Raw genomic sequence first — 19,008 nt, 5'->3', positions numbered from 1 at the left:
CCTTTGTATTCAGAGAAAATACTGAAGGTTAAATTACCTCAGCAGATAAAACCATGTTATTTCTTTCTCACCAAACTTACACAGATGCTGTAGGAAAAAGGAAAAACATGACTCCAATACTAAAATTTACTGAACAATGCAAAAAACAGACAATTCAACAATTTTATTTAGTTAGTTTTCAATGTGTTAACACATTTTTCTGCGATAGACTGATACTAAATGCATAATTGTGAATTTGGCTTGCTGAGTGGACCCTATTTAAGTGCATATGGCGTGCAGTTATATTTGCCAATGTTTAACCGATAACTACAATTGCAGCTGTGAATCTTCAGGGCTACACGTACACCAGCTTTGCATGTCATTCTTTTGTTTTTTTTTAGCACATCCTTCTTTGTAAAATAGTTTAATCAGTCAACATCTTAATCAGCTTTAGTCAGCATCAAGTTTCATTTTCAAGTCTTGCCACAGATTCTCAGTTTGGTTCAGGTATGAATTTCTAAATGTAATTACCTTTTTCAATGATCGTTTTGAAACTTTCTGGTCATTACAAAAGCAGGAATTTACATCACGTTATGGTCACAGTTCCTGTCTGTGACTAATGTCCAATTAATCCACCATCAACTGGAACAGGAACAGGTGGTGCATCACTAAAATAAACAACAGGACTGATCCGAAGGAATACTGAGTAACAAGTTAATATTATCCAATTGTTGGCCTAGTGCATGGGTCATCAACGTTTTCTAGGCCAAGGACCCCCAAACTGATGGCGAGATGGAGCGGGGACCCCCTATTATATATATTGTATAAAATTGTATAAGAATGGGCTCTCGGCCAATCACAGGGAACCTGACAGAGCCAGCATGTCACATACGGCCTCATGATTGGCAGAGCAGCAATAGGGGCGGGAAAGCTGTTACAGCCTTTGAGTTTGCTTTTTTTAACTTAACTTTTATTCTCTTTTTGTTCGTTCTTATTTGTTCACTGTAACTCTGTGAAGTCCTGCCCTCTCTAAAGATGTTGTATGAGAGGGTCTTCATGTTGTTTTAATGCCGCTTCCACACACTGCCGTTTTTTCCACCTTCCAGGGGGGGGGGATATAAAAAAATGTCCATTCAACCAAAACTTTCGCGACCCCCATGCAGTACCTCCGCGGACCTCCTAGGGGTCGCGGACCCCCTGTTGAAGACCCCTGACCTAGTGGTTAAAACAGTGCGCTTGTGCTCTGAGAAGGTTGCAAGTACCCGGTTCGATCCCCACAGCCTCCACTCTGGGTTCCTGAGTAATTGTCAAACAATGGCAGCCAACTGCTCCCCAAGGTAATAGGTTAAAATGCAGAGACGGAATTTCCCCATTGTGGGACAATAAAGGGATTTATATTTTGTTTGTTTTTTGTTTTTGTTTTGTTTTTAACATTTTTTTTAATATTACTGTATTATTCAGTATATTAGAGTAGGGTAGTCTTCTTTTAATTGTCAAAATATCTTGTGTTGACAGTTGGGCTATAACTAATGATTATTTTGCAAATCGATTAATCTGATCCGAAGATCTTTTATTAAAGTAAACCAGGTGAAACTAAAACTTTTCTACTTGAGGAGTTCCTGATAGAATATATTGACAGACAAAACATTTATTTAATCTTGAATGCAAAATGTTTATTTATTTACTTTTAATCTTGGTATAGTTACTGCTCTGAGTGGGTCGCATTGTCAGCTAAAGGCATATTTCTCTATACTCCAGTTAATGATTAATCAATTTCTAAGTAAGTTTAGGATTATTTCACAAATCGATTAATCTGGTTTATTATTTCAGCCCTAGTTGACAGGCAAAAATTATTGTGTTACCCAGGATAACAAAATGAAATGAAAACTGTGTTTTCCTGTCAAAATCCTTTCCATATGTTTGTAGAGTATATTGACTTATGACCAGGCAATCCCAGAATATATGCCAGTGATAGGCCTCTGGACTTCCACATTGTCTGCAGCATGTAGGTTTCTCTTCAAGGCAGGTCATTTTCTGTTTTGGAGAAATAAAAAAAAATTGATAAAGCATTTCAAATAAAATTCTCTCTAAAAATTGGAATTTGTTCAATTCCACTGTGATGTAATACAATTACCCCATTCTTTTTTTATGTTTTCCTCCATCCTTTAGTTGATCATTAAGTTCACTGACATCTATTTTGCAAGGGAGAATTTGGCCAGGAAAGAACCTTATTACATGTTACCTACCAGGCAAAAGGTTCAGGCCACAAGTTTCACATTATAAACAAGTTAAAGTCATCATGATTGAGGTTTAAGATCCAGCTTAAAAATAGCAGGTATATATTTTTTTAAATCAGCCTGAAGTTCCCTGCAAAACCAAACATTTACCTACGCTATACTCTAAAATGATACCATGATAAAGTAGAAAAAAAGGATAACTCAGTTCTACCAAGTTTATACAAAAATCTGGTTACACCGAAAAGAAGTCAGTTTAGAAAACGCGTATTAGAGGACCCATTGCAGCAGAATCTGTTTTCATTTTGTCACAAAAAATCCAGAAGGTTTAAAGTTCTATCCTGAATAAAAAATTAAGATACTACTTGCTTTAAACTGTGCTTTGTCAAACCTTCAGCTTTTCTAACCTTTGACTGGATCGTTCTGGACCACATATGTGCTCTGAACGTAGCTGTTATAGTAGTTCTGGGTTTATGTTTAGGGTCGCCTTACAGGAAGAAGACTTTTTCACATGAGGCTAATTGTACAGCCATGGTAGATGTTTGTTCTGAAGGATGGGGACAGGAAGCCGAAGCCTAACTATAAAAAAAAAACATCTTGAGGATTATCTGATTTTGACCCTGATTGAAAACAGTCTTGGACATTTTCAGTGTTAAATCTGGAAGATAAGCGTGCTGTTATATGGCCAAGAACATTTTATCGGCCAAAGAAAACAGAGCTCTCTGAAGTAAAGTGAAAAATGTGGTGACAGCAGCTTCATGTTCAGAGCATTCTCTTTGTGAGCGCTGCCATTGATCCCTTTGCAGACATATAAATCAAAGGCCTTCATAGGAAAGATAATTTTGGTAAAATCTAATATGTAGCATGCAGAGGAGTCTGAATATTGTAGGTCATTAACATCTAAAGTGAAGTTCTGATTCATTTGAAAAATTGCTGGTTTGTAACTAAAGTTCTGTGGATCATTAAAGCCTTTATTAAAATAAATCTTTGGCAAAAAATGTCTCTTTTTATTGTATCAAATTCACCAAGCAATTAGGTTGAGCTATGCTGCTATATGGCAAATCAAGGATTTAAAAGAGATCAGAATCATGAAGGCATACATTATTTAACTTTAAATTTGTTTTGGGAGTTGAAGGTCGAGCAGCTAATTAAGTCAATGTGAAACTATTTAAATGTTTTGCGAAACTGCAAGAAGCTGTTTAATGCCCATTTTAGCTGTATTTGGTGCATCAATGAAATCTTAAGCATTTATTGGAAATGTAGCTGATAAGCAACAAGGCTTGTTTATCAAATAAACAAAAACTTTGACACTAACAACTAGTGTTGCTCCGATGCCATTTTTTGTCCCCGATACCTGGCTGTGCAGTTTCGGCCGATACCATACCCTTACCGTCTGTTTGAAATTGATGTGTTTGTATATATGAAGAACTGCATACTACTTGTATGTAAAATTGCCATCATGGCTTTGTCAAGCTGCTGCCTACCTCTGTGAAGAAGGAAAAAGACTAATACAAAGTGAAACTTTTTATTGCCTACCTGGAATGGGTGACAATATTTGAATAAACTTTTGGCTCTCAAAATGGTTGGTACTCGCCGATACCGATACCACCATTTTAGTGCTGGACGGGGCCCTGCCCATACTGGTATCGGTGCAACACTATGAACTACCTTTTGGAAAGTATACTTTTAAACCCACATTTTTAACATTTTAAAATGTTTTTTTATCGCTCCCATGTCCTATTCAAATTGCAAAGGTGTTATTTTCATGAGTTGTCAGCAGCATATGATCCCGATCAAGAGAATCAGATGCTTAAAGTGCTTGTGTTTCACTCATTGAATGGTTTGTGATCCTGAATATATTAGCTTTTAAGTAATATTTCTTTGTATACAACAGTATTTCATATCATGTATAACACCATCACTGCAACATATTTCAAGTTATTTCAATATTTACAGATTAAATGCCGATAATAGTGACAAATTGCATTACCAATATTTGTATATTTTGCAAAGAATGCTGGATGACACTATTTGTTGCTCATTTATGTTAGTAAATATTGTTAAACTTGCTAACCAGATTTCCTAAAAGGTTGAATCTACAGTAGGCATTGGCCAGTTTTTGTGTACCTTGGTGAAGCGAGGATGGAAAGACTTAATTAAGCAGAATATTTAAGGGTGTATCTTTCCTGTGCTTTAAAGTTGTTTTAGTGAAATACCAGACACAGCACAGGGCCATCTGGAGCTTCTACTAGCACCTACGGATGTACAGTATTAGAGAGATATATTGCATAGTGTTAGGTTAAAAAATGTAGGTTTGTAAAATAGAAACTGAGTCCACACAGGAAAGAGATTCAAACAACTCCTGCAGGAGTGGAAAAAGCCCAACCCAGCTTCCAGCTCTTTCACCGACCCCCCTCCTGCAGCCGTCTTTTATTAACAGAACATAACACATGATTACAAAAGAGAGTATTGTTCTGACAGGACAGTTGATCAGGTCATAAGACAGGATGCTCTCCTCTTGACTGAATCATAAGACAGAGTGAAGCATCTCATTTCTACAATGTTTCATATGAACACACTTTAATTTTCTAATCATCATTGAATAAACCTAACACACTGGCATTCCTAAAAAATCAAATCACTATATTTGTTACAATCAATCCTATGATCCTATCCTATCAAAAGTAAATTTCCTTTCACAAGCTGTGAGTGTTATCATCTCAGCTGCTACAGATGTACAAAAATGTTAATAGTGTCAATCTAGCCAGCAAAACAATATATGTAGGGAGATTTATTTATTTGTTTATTTATATTTATAAAGGTGTCTTATTTGAAATATGTTTCTACCTAAATATTGCATCCAAACAGTGTTGAAACAACAGCATCTCAACCATTAATGTTGCAAAGATTTGTTTTTGGGGAGCTCTAGTAGTACCCCATGTCCCCCCAATGAGGGCTCCACACTCACCTGAAAGGCTGTTCTGTCAAGCTCTTATTCTTTACCATTGCCTCGTCAACAGGTACTTTATTAGAGGACACTTAAAGCCTGTTAATTATCTGATTATCTCTGTAGTCATGAACTACACTGTTGCCTAATATCACGCACAACTGCCTCGCTCTTTTGTCCCCTTTCTTCAGTGCACAGAGTCAGATTTCGAGTTTGGTACCGAGTGCCTCCATCTAGCTCTGCAGTACTGCGGCACCAATGCTAAGCTTATAGATGGTCCACCAAGTCTGTGGAAGGTAAGCATAGAAAGCCCTTGCTTTGGGTTGGTCGATTCATAAAGTGAGGATTTGGCCTGTTTAAATTTAAGAAAGAAAGGATATAATGAATAGAAATGTTCGGATCATTAGCTGTAGGCCTTAAACATTACAATCTAATAAAAAAAAAAATAGTCATATGAAAAAGTTTGGGCACCCCTATTAATCTTATTTATATTTATTTCTAAATATGTGGGTGTTTGCAACAGCTATTTCAGTTTGATATATATAATAACTGATGGACACAGTAATATCTCAGTGTTGAATTTAGGTTTATTGGACTAACAGAAAATGTGCAATATGCATTAAAAGAAAACTTGACAGGTGCAAAATTTGGGTACCCTAATCATTTTATTGATTTGAATACCCTTGACTACTTTTCACTGACTTACTGAAACACAAAATTGGTTTGTTAACTTCATTAAGATTTGAACTTCATTGCCAGGTATATCCAGTCATGCGAAAAAGTATTTAAGGTGGACAGTTGCAAGTTGTTCTCCTGTTTGAACCTCCTCTTAAGATTCATCATGGGCACCTCAAAACAACTTTCAAATGATCTGAAAACAAAGATTGTTCCACATAGTCGTTCAGGGGAAGGATACAAAAAGTTGTCTCAGAGATTTAAACTATCAGTTTCCACTGTGAGGAACATAGTAAGGAAATGGAAGACCACAGGGACAGTTCTTGTTAAGCCCAGAAGTGGCAGGCAAAGAAAAAAGAAGACTGAGAATGGTGAGAATGTTTAAGGTCAACCCACTGACCAACTCCAAAGACCTGCAGCATCATCTTGCGACAGATGGTGTCACTGTGCATCGTTCAACAATTCAGACCACTTTGCATCAGGAGAAACTGTATGGGAATGTGATGCGACAGAAGCCTTTTCTGCAAGCACGCCACAAGCGGAATCGCTTGAGGTATGCAGAAGCATATTTGGACAAGCCAGCTTCATTTTGGAATAAGGTCCTTTGGACTGAAAAAAGACTGAGTTGTCTGGTTATAAAAAAGGCGTTATGCATGGCAGCAAAAAAACACAATGTTTCAAGAAAAACAGTTGCTACCCACTGTAAAATTTGGTGGTCAGCTTTGGGGCTGCGTTGCCAATGCTGTCACTGGTAATCTTGGTAAAATTGAGGGTTGCATGGATTCCACTCAATATCAGCAGATTCTTGAGAATAATGTTCAAGAATCAGTTACGAAGTTAAGTTGCCGGGGATGGATATTTCAGCAAGAAAATTATCCAAAACACCGCTCCAAATCTACTCAGGCATTCACGCAGAGGAACAAATACAATGTTCTGGAGCGGCCATCCCAATCTCCAGACCTGAATATGATTGAACATCTGTGAGATGATTTGAAGCAGGCTGTCCATGCTTGGCGATTATCAAACTTAACTGAACTGGAATTGCTTTGCAAAGAAGAATAGTCAAAAATCTCTTCATCCAGGATCCAGGAACTCATTAAAAGCTACAGGAAGCGACTAAAGACTGTTGTTTTTGCAAAAGGAGTATCTACTAAACAATGTGTCCTTTTTACTGAGGTACCTTTATTTTTGCACCTGTCAAATTTTGTTTTAATGTGTACTGCACATTTTCTGTTAGTCCAATAAATCTCAATTAAATACTGAAATATTACTGTATCCATCAGTTATTAGCCAAATACTAGCCAAATATTTAGAAATAAAAACTATTCAGATTAATAGGGGTGCCCAAACTTTTTCATATGACTCTATATAATTCTCCAGGTAGACATCCAATGATGGTTTAGCTAAACTTCTTAAGGCGCCTCAGCCTGTCTTAGGGGAACTAAATACGACTTTAGGTCCTCTGGTAATAAATGGCTTCCTGGAATCCAAATATTTCAGTGTTCTTACTCAAAGTCTGACATAAAATGTATTATTTGAGCTTACTGAGGGTTATCTAATATGATTTCTGTTAGCTAAATGCCATCAAAGTTAGACTGTTTTTGAGACATCTGAGACTAAGCCTAAAGTAATTGTCCATAAAGCTCATCATTAAATTTCAAAGAAAGGGAGGAATCTTGCAAACCTTGGAACACTGTTCCCTATGTGTAGTATGGGTGACTACTCAATATCGTAGTCGTTTTCCCACAGGAGGCACCGCTGCACTTCACAAAATAACAAGTATTTGAAGAAAATACTGTTGCATTGATTAATTGCAATAGTAAAGTTATTCAATTGCACCAGTTTTTGTCTAAAAGAATGGGCCAAATTTCCAGCAAATTATTGTTACGTAGAGGGTTGTGGAAGAAAATCCTCGAATTTTGACCTAAGCCATACCGTTTAAAATTCGAGTGTATATTAAGGTAATATAAATGGGAAGTTTTCTGCACACTTGAACAACGCTTGACATGTATTCATAGTCCTAATGTGTGTGTAATCATTCATCGCTGTGAAAGGAAGTGTTAATGATTTACGATTCTTTAATTTATCACCTTTATCAGCTCAGATTTAATCCTTTGAAGCTTAGAGGCAAAATTCCACCCTTGTGAATGTTCCTGGACAAATATCTCAGAAATTCAGGAAATAAACAGAAAAAATAAATTAGCTTTGTTTCTGCTTTGACTGAAAAGCTCTTTGCCCCTCAGGTGACCTATAAACGGGATTTGGCTGCTGCTGAGTCCATCATCAAAGGTGAGTTTCCTCCTTCATAACTGTTCTTTTACACATGTGCCTTAAAGAGATCTCTTTTCCTGTTTTTGAATTGTACGGTATCCATACATGCATACGTGAATGGCTGTTTCCAGAGCCCTTCTCAGACAGATTAAATGCTCTGAAGTGAGCAGAGCCAGAGTGCTTTGTCTCTTTTTGTGTGGTCTATACTTAGGAGTAAATAGGTGACAATAAAATAAAATGACCCATCACTGTTCTTTGACAGGGGCAATTCTTTTTAAGTATTGTTTGGCCTGAGATGAAGAGGGCGGGTGTAAGCAGATGGTGAATACTGCGGAGAGCAAGTTAGGACAAGGGAGGCCTTCACAAACAGAGCAGAGGAAATAAACATGGCTCCATGTTTCACCCTGCCAGCACCTGGACCAACAAGTACCTGTTTGATGGTGACATAAGGTGCACAGTGATAATTCCCAGAGCCTCCCGAGTGAATGAATTCTTTGTGTCATATTTTTTTTTTTAAGAAAAGATGTGGAAGGAAGTTCTCATGTCTGTCAGTTTGACTAACTGCTTAATGCTTTGGTGGGTGTGCGTTTGAAGCACTCACGTACACGTACCCTACTATTCCTTTTATCAAGCCAGACATCCTCATAGGAGGTCCTAATTAATATTTTTGCAGCGGTCTTGGAGGGGCTGATTGTCCTCGATAACTGTTGTGTTTTTGTTTGAACATATTTAATTGTATTCTTGGTCTTTTTTATAGCTTGATTGTGTGCCAGCTGGTGAATCATCGTTGTTACATTTACCAGCCCCCCTCATGGTATCTCAGCAGCACAGAGACATATAAGTGTAACTCGTCCCAAAATCCACGTTTTTAAATCTGAAGTGTATAATTTATACAGTTTAAATGCAAATCGTAATAATTTTCTACAGTTTAAACTTGGTCTATGGGTTACTTATTTAATGTTACTGCGCTTTTATTGACATTTTCATATTTCATGCAATGTATTATTTGTCTTTAAACATAGACTTAGAGACTTAGACAGACTTTATTTGTCATTTTGTGCACACAAGTGTATACAAAATTTAATTTTGTTCAGTACAGCTCTTAAGACATTTTAATTTTTTTTAAAGTGCAGCCTTTATAAATGTAAGCAGCAGTAATAATGTAAACATACACTGTATATTTACAGTTCAAACTGCCACATTTCTATCCTGTGTGGCTGAATGGTGGCTATTGCAATTGAATATTCCTATTGGTTCAAATAACACATGCTAGTACACACCTATGTAGTTATAGTTATTCATCTCCATACTAGTCCAGGATTCAGGTATAAATACTGCTCACTCAGACATATGCGTCTGCAGTGTGTCTTCCTGTTCACTGCTTCATTGACAGAGCGACTTCCATCTTGTTAAGCCCTCAAATTATATAGATTATTAAATATAATATATTTGTTATTTTTCGCATGCATAGTATAATTCTATAAGGTTTAATCCCCCATGTTTTGATTACTCTCCCTGAGCAGTGAAATTAGTTGAAGCAGAGATTCCTTTCGTCCGGATAAAAGTAGTATATCATCTTCATTGTGTGAATCACAAAAGAATAGGAAGAAACAATGCAACTTAAATAGATAAAATAACCAACATTGATAATGAATAATAAAGTTATTCTCCTCAAAGAACAGGCAGAGAAGTGGGACACATTTTTTATTATAGAACCGAGCCACAGATGAACCGTGCCGAGCCCTACTGTTGAACTTGTACAAAATTTAGAGTGGTTCGGATTTGTCTGGCACGGTTCAGTTCTATTGCTTTTCACATTCACTCAACAGTTATCTTGGTTACCGTGCTCAGACCGTTCTCAGCACGGTTTTAAAAGGGTAGTCTAAATGGGGCTAAAGGGAGTGCTGGCCTGACTCTTAGCCATTGGCCCTGCTCAGTGGCCACCCACTGTTCCTAAACAGGATGTCATAAATGAGGATGACAAATTTCCTAAAACGAGAAAAACAACCTAGCTGTTTCTAAGATCATTTGGTTCCTTTATTTTCAGAGACTCTGTCACAGTCAGCTTGTCTTATCACTGGAAGGCGGGAAGCTGGTGTTACTCTGGCCAATGTTCTCCAAAAGGCTTTCGGAGCTCTGGATATGGTGAGTCCCGCTAAAGAACACCACCTATTCACCATTAATGTAGTCACAATGTTTCAGGTTTTATTCAGTCTTCTACTCTGAAATCCCCATATTTCACAACAGTCACTGCTATTGATCTTACACGATAAAATGAGTGTCTTCCCCCTGATGTATTAAATGAAAAGTGCAGTCACATTCAGAATACAAACTTCTGAAAGTACTTTAGGTATGAAATTATTACATATTGTTCAATAAATGATAAGTGTTTTAAATTAAGAGTAATTTCATTTGAATGTGCTTAACCGGAGGCGGAGACATCCATGTTTCAAAGAACACATACCGGTTTATGATGTCACGGTGCAGTATCGGCTGCTGATCAAGTCCCAGTGCTGTATCTGGTGTTTTTCACAACGCGCTATTATCCATGATGGTGACGAGTGATGGATTAATGAGTTGTTTTTTCACTGGCCAGAAGTTCGATGGCAAATCCTCCCTCTTCAAATCGGCGATCCAACGATGAGCACTGGTTGATCATAAATCAGAAAGGTGAAATAACAATTTTTTTTTTCACTTTCACCCGATGTATTGCAATATCCAACTGCCATGCACGTGGCCTTGTCAGTTTAACTATAGCTCTCGCGAATTTCAATGGTGAAGTCCTCCCGAAATCCTAAATAATTGTTGTTGATTGCAGATTTGTCTAGTTCTTCCCATTGGTTTTGCTTGTAAAGCGGGCAGAATGGCGCTAGGCTAACCGCACCATGGCGTCACTGCCGGAAGATGTCAGGAGTGAGGTGTTACTATATTTGGGCAAAACTGGCTGGTCCCGGACTCAGTTATGAAGACGAAAATTATTGTTTTTATTCTTTTACTGATTTACGCTAAATTCATTAAATCACTGTGAACGTATTAGTTTTAGGTACAAGTAATGACCCACTGGTTATTCCTTGCTGACTTTAAAGCTGCTGCTTTTCTTGAAGAGCTTTAACTAAGTTTTCTGACTGAAGTTCAAAAAGCACAGGTGCTCTTCATTTTGAGCTTGGAAAACCACCGAACCCCTCTACCCCTCTTCCTCGTCTCATATGAGTTAAAATTTCCATTCCAAAAACCCATTTGAGCTCCACATGGGTGGCCAGGAGGTGAGAGTCTGTACCTGGAATCAGTCGTCTAATAGAGGTTTCCTAAGCTGCCAAGACTCTAGCTCTCCTTCTTTCCTTTCCACTTTTCATCCCCAAACTTAATCTTTACACTGAAAGAGTTGTTGATGATCAAATCTTGTATCAGTTAAGCTCATTACCTGTTTTTTTATTACAAAAATTAAACTTCTAAATATTGTTATATATCTTGTTTCTATTTATATCCTGTCAAAGACTAGAAAAATGGGCAATGTTCGTTCCCAAGCCTTATTATCAGCCTTCTTTTAATGCACATTCTGTCCTATTCTAATAATAGAAAAAGGTGTTTGAGTGCAAACTAGTAAAGAGTGACAGTTTTTCACATTAAATATGGCGGTGTAGAGCTTTGATATGTGAAACACTTATCTGCACCTCAGCAGCCGTTGGATTTCTCTTGATCAAGTCAGAAAATCAGGAACCACGAACGCAGAGGTTTCAAACTTCAGTCTTGGGGCCTGAAGCCAAGCAGCATTAAGATGAATATCTTTTCAACACGGTGGAATCAAAGAAATAGGTTATTAGCAGGGATCTACTTTTTTTTTCTTTTTTTAATGCTGGGGATGTAAATGAAGAGTTTGACTCAGCTGGGTTAGAGCAGTGGGAGCACATCAGTCCATAAGGAGTGGAAAATGTTATGTATTTACAGTAAAAGATAAAACAATCAGAAAAATGAAAACTTTTCCTGCAAAATGTATTAAAAGTAAAAAATTTTGCAGCTGTCATAGGAAAATTAAGTTTTTTCCTAACAGCTGCAAGAATATTCTGATAATTATGGGTTTAAAACTTAAAAGTAAATGTGACTTGATTAATACCCACATAGACTGACCATAGATTTGACTGGAGAAATATATATTTTGGAAGTATTTTAATCTTTTCCCCTCAGCTTCTTTTCAAAAGTGAAGATCAAAACTCTGAAAGCACCATTCTAAGATATAGATCCTAGTTTTGTAAGCTTATTTTCTTCCTTTGACAGTCCTCAGTAATTCTTTTTAGCCTTTTGCAATCCATTTCAATCTTGCTGTCATTTGGGATCATTAATTATATCTTTACTGTTTTGGGTACTTTATCTTCAGTCACAGTGTCTGGTTGGCTGTCACCAGTTTGTCAGGATGTGGAAATTTAGAGTCTAGACCGTAACTCAACAGAGAATCTTTGGAATGTGCTGAAGACAACAGTCTATCATCTTTAGCTTATGATCTAGAATGGTACACACAATTAACTCGATGCTGCAGGAAAATATCTCCTGAGTTGTTTTTTGAAGTACTCCCACAGCAAATCTGTGCTTAAATCAGAGCAAGAAGTAACAAATGATTTTGTAATTTCTTAAACAGGTTAAGGGATTTGTCAACTTATTCCAGTAAAACAATTTCCTCCATATAAAGTTTTACTAGAGTAACTATCTAACTGGTTTGAAAGAAAAGTAAAATTAAATAATCTTTCAAATTAGCCTATAGTTTCCATTGCTAATATTTGTACCCTTGTTAAATATGTGAAACATTTTAAAACAAAAATCATTCATTGACCTTTTAATGTATGCTTATAATTTACTTTAGTTGAAAAAAGGTATTTATTTCATTTTTACATGATACTATAAGTAACACAATTATTTGAACTCCTGCTGTTTTTATGTTGTATGTCCTTCTTAAAGGGGTCATAGAATGCAAAACCTAGTTTCCATTATCATAGATGAATAACGATAGTTCAGTGGGTGAAATGGGCGTACAGAGAAGTTCAGGCCCCACCAACACCTCTTTTCTCTGCAAATCTCACAATTCTAAACTTCCACCATAAAACGCGCAAATCCAAAAGAAGCCCCAAATTGACATCACTTCGGGGATGTTACCTTATTTGGTTCTGGCCTGTACTTTTGTCACGCCCCGAAATTGACATACAGACCAGCCCACTGGTTCACTGGCCCAAGAACATGAATAGAGGTAGATGTAAGACACCAGTTTAGCTGTTTAGCCTACAGTTGGCTTTACTTCTACAGGAATTAGAAAGCAGGCAGTTTCTCTATTGAAAAGGATTCAGAACCACGGGCGTAAATGCAGTGTTCCTGGCAGCATGGAGAAAGGGGAACATTTTCACAGTCTTCTAAAGGATCCGAAGACTCGACATGTATGGATTATTTTTGTCTATCAGAAGATCCCTGCAAAGTTTGATGCTCAACTGTTCATTTGCTCTAAGCATTTTAAGGGTTCGGCCGCTCCGTCCCCCGATGGCTCCCTGCACCGGACCAGTCCCGGAGCTCACGGCTCAGTTCTGCTGCCCTGTAGTCAACCAAAATCCCGGACAATTTTGAAATTCCCCCCGCACAAAGTAGGACATGTCCGGGAAAAAGGGGACATCTGGTCACCCTACCATATCAACAATCTTGATGTTTCAGCGAGTGAGTGCTTGTTGCTATGATGCGTCTTTGCTCAGGAGCTTGTTGTAAACCAATACAACTAAATATTCATGAGCATACCATAAAAGGAAGTAAAACTGTCGTTTCATTTTGGGGCTCTTAACCAGGCTTGCATTAGGGCTCATAGAACAGCAAATATGCCATTTTCAGCTTAACCAATGTTACACACCCTATTCAGAAACCTTAAGGACCAGCGCCAAATACCCTATAGAATCATTCTATGACCCCTTCAAGCCTTTATCCAATAGGATGCCCTGGTCTTCCTCTATTATACCTCAGTTGTGCTATTGGGTCCTGGATTAGAAAACAAACTAATATATACATATATATTAATCAGTCTGTCAATGATTTTTATGATTATTGGATTCATAATTGGATAGCCAGAGGTTCCTTAAAGAAGATCTTTTACGTGATGTAAATATTTCGACTTGAGGGGTCCTGGATAGAGCATATTGACAGATGAAAAAGTTTTTCTATTCCAAATGCGAAATATACTTTCTTTTTAATAATTTTGGTATAGTTTCTGCTCCATCCATCCCTCCCTCCCTCCCTCCCTCCCTCCCTCCCTCCCTCCCTCCCTCCCTCCCTCCCTCCCTCCCTCCCTCCCTCCCTCCCTCCCTCCCCGGAGGGACTGGCCTGGGAGCTCGGCTGGCCAGCTGAGAAACATAGTCCCTCCAGTTTGTCCTGGGTCTAACCCTGGGCCTCCTTCTGGTGGGACGTGCCTGGAACACCTCACCAGGGAGACTCCCAGGAGACACCCTAATCAGATGCCCAAGCCACCTCAACTGGCTCCTCTCGGTGTGGAAGAGCAGCAGCTCTACTCTTGAGTCCTCCCCGGATGACTAAGCTCCTCACCCTATCTCTAAGGGAGAGCCCAGACACACTACAGAGAAAACTAATTTCAGCCACTTGTATCCAGGATCTCGTTCTTTTGGTCTTGACCCAGAGCTCATGACCATAGATGAGGGTAGGAATGTAGGAACCATTATTTCAATGATTGATTATTCATGATTAATCGATTATTGATTCAATAGATTATTTCAGCCCCAATATATATCTATATCTCTATATATATCTATGTATATATTAGGGGTGTGCAAAATAATCGTCATGATGATGCATCGTGATTCTAATTTTCGTGATCTACTGCATCGATTCTTGACGCCAAGTATCGATGATTAATTAGAAAAAAATGAATAGATAAAATTGCATGAATGGTTGGCGAACATCAGCCAAAAACAAGTGTAATACAACTTCCAGTCCAGTAGGTGTCACTGCGGATGTATTGACGCACGCTGCCTTGTGTCACAAGCATTTCCGGCTGCGGGATACTGCGCCGAGTCATTCCAAAACAAAACACGGAGGAGACTGAGAAACTTCGTCCGGCTCCATCACATTTCAAATCCGATGTTTGGAAGCATTTTGGTTTTAAAAACAAAGGTAAAAATAAAGTTGATATATTGTTACAGTAGTATTTGTTTTCATGGCAACACCTCCAAAAGTCATTTCAAAAATACAGCTATGTATGAATGCATTGCAATAATTCAAGAATCGTGATGCATCGTGATAGAATCGCATCGTGGCATGTGAATCGTGATTCGAATCGAATCGTGACTTCTTTGGCAATACCCACCCCTGAGATATAGATATATATATATATATATATATCTATATGTATATATATATGTATATATATATGTATATATATATTAGGTACTGTAATACGACAGTGGCGTTGGATGTAGGAGTTTGCCCTGAAATCGAAGGGTTGACGGTTCAAGCCCCGACTCCGACTTTCAGTGTCGTTGTGTCCTTGTGCAAGACACTTCACCTGCATTGTCTACTGATGGTGGTCAGAGGGCCCGGTGGCGCCAGTGTACGGCAGCCCCGCTTCTGTCAGTGAGCCCCAGGGCAGCTGTGGCTACAATGTAGCTTGCCACCATCAGTGTGTGAGTGTGTGTGTGAATGGGTGAATGAATGTAGTGTAAAGCGCCTTGGTCAAGTCTCCTAACTTGAATAAAGGCGCTATATAAGTACATGCCATTTACCATTTTACCATTTACTTGTGCCTCACCAATGAGGGGCACATTAATGCTGCTGCCGAGGTAGAGATAGTAGAATAAGAGTAGGGTGAAACTATGCAGAGTGATAAAAAAGGGCTTTGTTTACAGCAACGATGAGGTGGTCCACACAAACAGTGTAGAGGCTCATAATGTGTTGATGTTATCGGAAAAACAAGTCTAAGTCATATTAACAAGAAGTCAGATCGGTGTTCTTCATTCAAGCAGCATTTATTAATCTTTGCGAGGGGAACAGATACAGTCTTGTTCCAATGTTCTGTCCCCTCTGGTTCCACAGGATATTACCAACTAATTCAGAAATAGGGAGGGATTCTCACAGACAAACAGTTTTTCACAAACAGAAGGGTCGTTTAAATAACTGTCGAGCTGCTTAACAAAAATCTAAGATAAGATTCACATAAAGCCTTGCCTAGCAGGTGTTCTGCTTGGGCGAATACTTTTGTGCAGTAAAGAAAACCAGAAAAAAAAAGCTCAGAATAGAGTGCAAGAAGAATTTTTACCATGACAATATAAAATACACGGTAAACTGAAAAGCTTCTGGATTACAGCAACAAATCCACCATTGATGTTGTTTGTGGTTGCACATTCGTGCTAAAGGAACGAGTCGCTCTTTGGGTGTTTAAACGGTTTGGACTGTCCAAGCGAAGCAGTCGTGGGTGGGAGGTTTGCTCCCCGAATCTGGGAGCAGGTTCAAAATATTTCTGCTTCCTTGTTGTTTGGATAGACCTTCCACCCGACCAGATGTTTGCCAGCCACAGTCGAACCTGACAGCCAGCGTTCCTGTGTTAACAAACCTGTCACTTTTATACCAATAGGAAGTCAAGTCACATCATGTTTTATAAATATCTCTTTTTTCCCAAAAAGCGTAGGGTCTGTCTCTTTGATCAGACAACACTTCTTAGTTTTCTCCTGTATTTTACATACATTATCGTTACCCTTTACCACAAGTTCATAACCCCATAAACCCGTCCTTGTGTTTGGAGACATCTCTCCTGTATCTTGCACATCTGTATTTATCTTCTCTGGGTGTAACTGCTGACAGTATAGGTTGGTGGCAGAACTCTCCACATTTTGTGTTTTAATGTTCTCCAGTGAGCTAAACAGTTTATCCTCCTTTATACCCGCTCCAAGTCCTTCGTCATATGTTGTCGGAATGTGTGGATCTCACTGTGTGGTGCTGAACAGAGCCCTAGTTGATGTATTGGACCCTGTGTCGGCTTCTTTGTATCATTTTTTGGAGTGCTTCCTAACTGTGCTCAGGTGGCCTGTGGGGCCGAAGTTTTCCGGTGTGCCTGTAAGGAACAAGATACATCCTTTTCATTGAGTTTGGAAAAGGAGGAAGAGTAATGGAGGAGATGAAAGGCAAGTGGAGGAGGTGGAGTATGAAAAATGACTTGTCGCAGTGCCATTTACGTGGCTCTAAAAAAGGATAAGCCATTAGAGTTTGTGTGCAGGTGGTGAATTTAGCAGTGCATTAGGTTATGATGTTGAGAGAGGAAGACTGTCAGAAAAATAATATGATTTGGCACCCCTGCAGAGGAGTGTTATCTACAACATGTAACCCTGGTCAAATAAAGGTTTGAAAGAGTCAACAGAGTGGCTGAAATGATTTTTCTCCACTGAAAGTGAGCAGTTATCAATCTCAGCTGGCCCCTGACATATGTTTCCCATAACCATTACACATTTTCAGTTGCTTTCCGTTACTTCATGTAGGTAGAACAAACTGTGTTTCTGTGCCAAACACAGCCTCTGGATGTTTATTTTAATGTTTATGCTATGCAAGGGTGGCATTTCAGTTTAAGATTGTAATTAGAAGCAAAACTCTGAAGATGATTAGTTAATGAATTTTTTTGGTCATTGGGTGATCCGTTTGCTTTATGTTGCTAAGGCCAGAACCCCGGCGAAAACATCAGTAGGCTGCATTGATGTGTGGGCTCCTTCAAACTAAAAGCTTTTACAGCTCTTGGCTGGATCTGATGATTTGACTACATTTTCAGAATCGAGCAATTTAACTTGGCTTGCATGTGATTAGCTTGTTTGAATTTTGTATAAGAAATAATGTTTTCTGACAGTTTAAGAGCTTAAAGGAGCATAAATGACTACTGACTGCAGTCGATGGTAATAAGATATTAGCTACAATCAGGGTCAGATGCTTCAGCAGTGACACCAAGCATTTTCTATCAACATTTTTAGCCTGATTTTTTGAGAGTGCATGTTTTATTGTTAAAAAAAATTATGTTGTAAATGCCTTTATCAGCAAATACATTTAATTTACCACAACATTGTTCTGTTAAGTGTTTAACCGTCTTCTTCATAACTGCAAGTTTATACGACTGATTACTGTTGGAAGTTGATCGGTTTGTTGGCTTCTCAGCTGAGAGTTAAATGGTCAGGGTTGGGGATGGGCAATTAATTGTTTTTGCAATCCAATTGCAATTATAAACTCATTTCAAACTGCAGAGAAATACGCAAACAGTGGGTTTGCCATTGTTCTGTCAGATCAGCATACCTACTCAGACCAGCATACCCATAGGAATATGCATGCGTGCCGTCCACTTCAAAAAACACTAAAAAGTAGTAATTTAATTGTTTTTTTCTACATGACTAAATGGATACACTTCCGTTGAGGTACTTTAATGTGTATTTTTCATACAAAATTAAAGGGATAACCACGCGTTGAGGTAGTTTTAAGTGTATTTAGGTAAGGGTCTAGCTGCACCTGTAGCCATCTACAAAACGCATACAAAGCACATCTCTTGCCCAGCAAATCGTCGCTGATATTGATTTGGACATTATGTCATCTTGGATACAGTGGCTTGGCAGAGCAGAAGGTAGATAATTGAAGTGAATCAAATGTGAGCACCATGCCTATTGCTAATAAGGTTGTAGTTTGCCCATAAAAAAGTAATAATCTTGTTCAAAGTTGGGATTAAAGGAGTAGCTCAATCCACGTATATAATTTTGCGAAATATTTTATTTTCATATATGATACAATTTTCCTGCGTTAAACATAAAAATGAAAATGTTAGAAACTGCATTTCTAAATTAATTTGCATAAAATCTTTGAGACATTCTTGTTAAAATGCCAATCATTTTTTAATAAGGTGGTTAAGGT

At 38.3% G+C, this 19,008-nt stretch overlaps 1 protein-coding gene across 1 annotated transcript in view; it reads left to right on the top strand.

Moving 5' to 3' along the window:
- Window positions 1-19,008, top strand: part of crppa (CDP-L-ribitol pyrophosphorylase A) — a 66,968-nt gene that overhangs the window by 10,561 nt on the left and 37,399 nt on the right. The window contains exons 4-6 of the mRNA XM_038279548.1: window positions 5,352-5,456; window positions 8,079-8,124; window positions 10,154-10,251. Coding sequence (XP_038135476.1) covers window positions 5,352-5,456; window positions 8,079-8,124; window positions 10,154-10,251 — 249 coding nt within the window. The remainder of the gene's footprint in view (window positions 1-5,351; window positions 5,457-8,078; window positions 8,125-10,153; window positions 10,252-19,008) is intronic.

This window comes from Cyprinodon tularosa, unplaced genomic scaffold, assembly GCF_016077235.1.
Source record: "Cyprinodon tularosa strain WSP-4 unplaced genomic scaffold, ASM1607723v1 ctg151, whole genome shotgun sequence".
NCBI classification, from domain to species: Eukaryota; Metazoa; Chordata; class Actinopteri; order Cyprinodontiformes; family Cyprinodontidae; genus Cyprinodon; species Cyprinodon tularosa.
The sequence above is the reverse complement of the archived record's forward strand: the minus strand, read 5'-3'. Positions and strand labels throughout refer to the sequence as shown.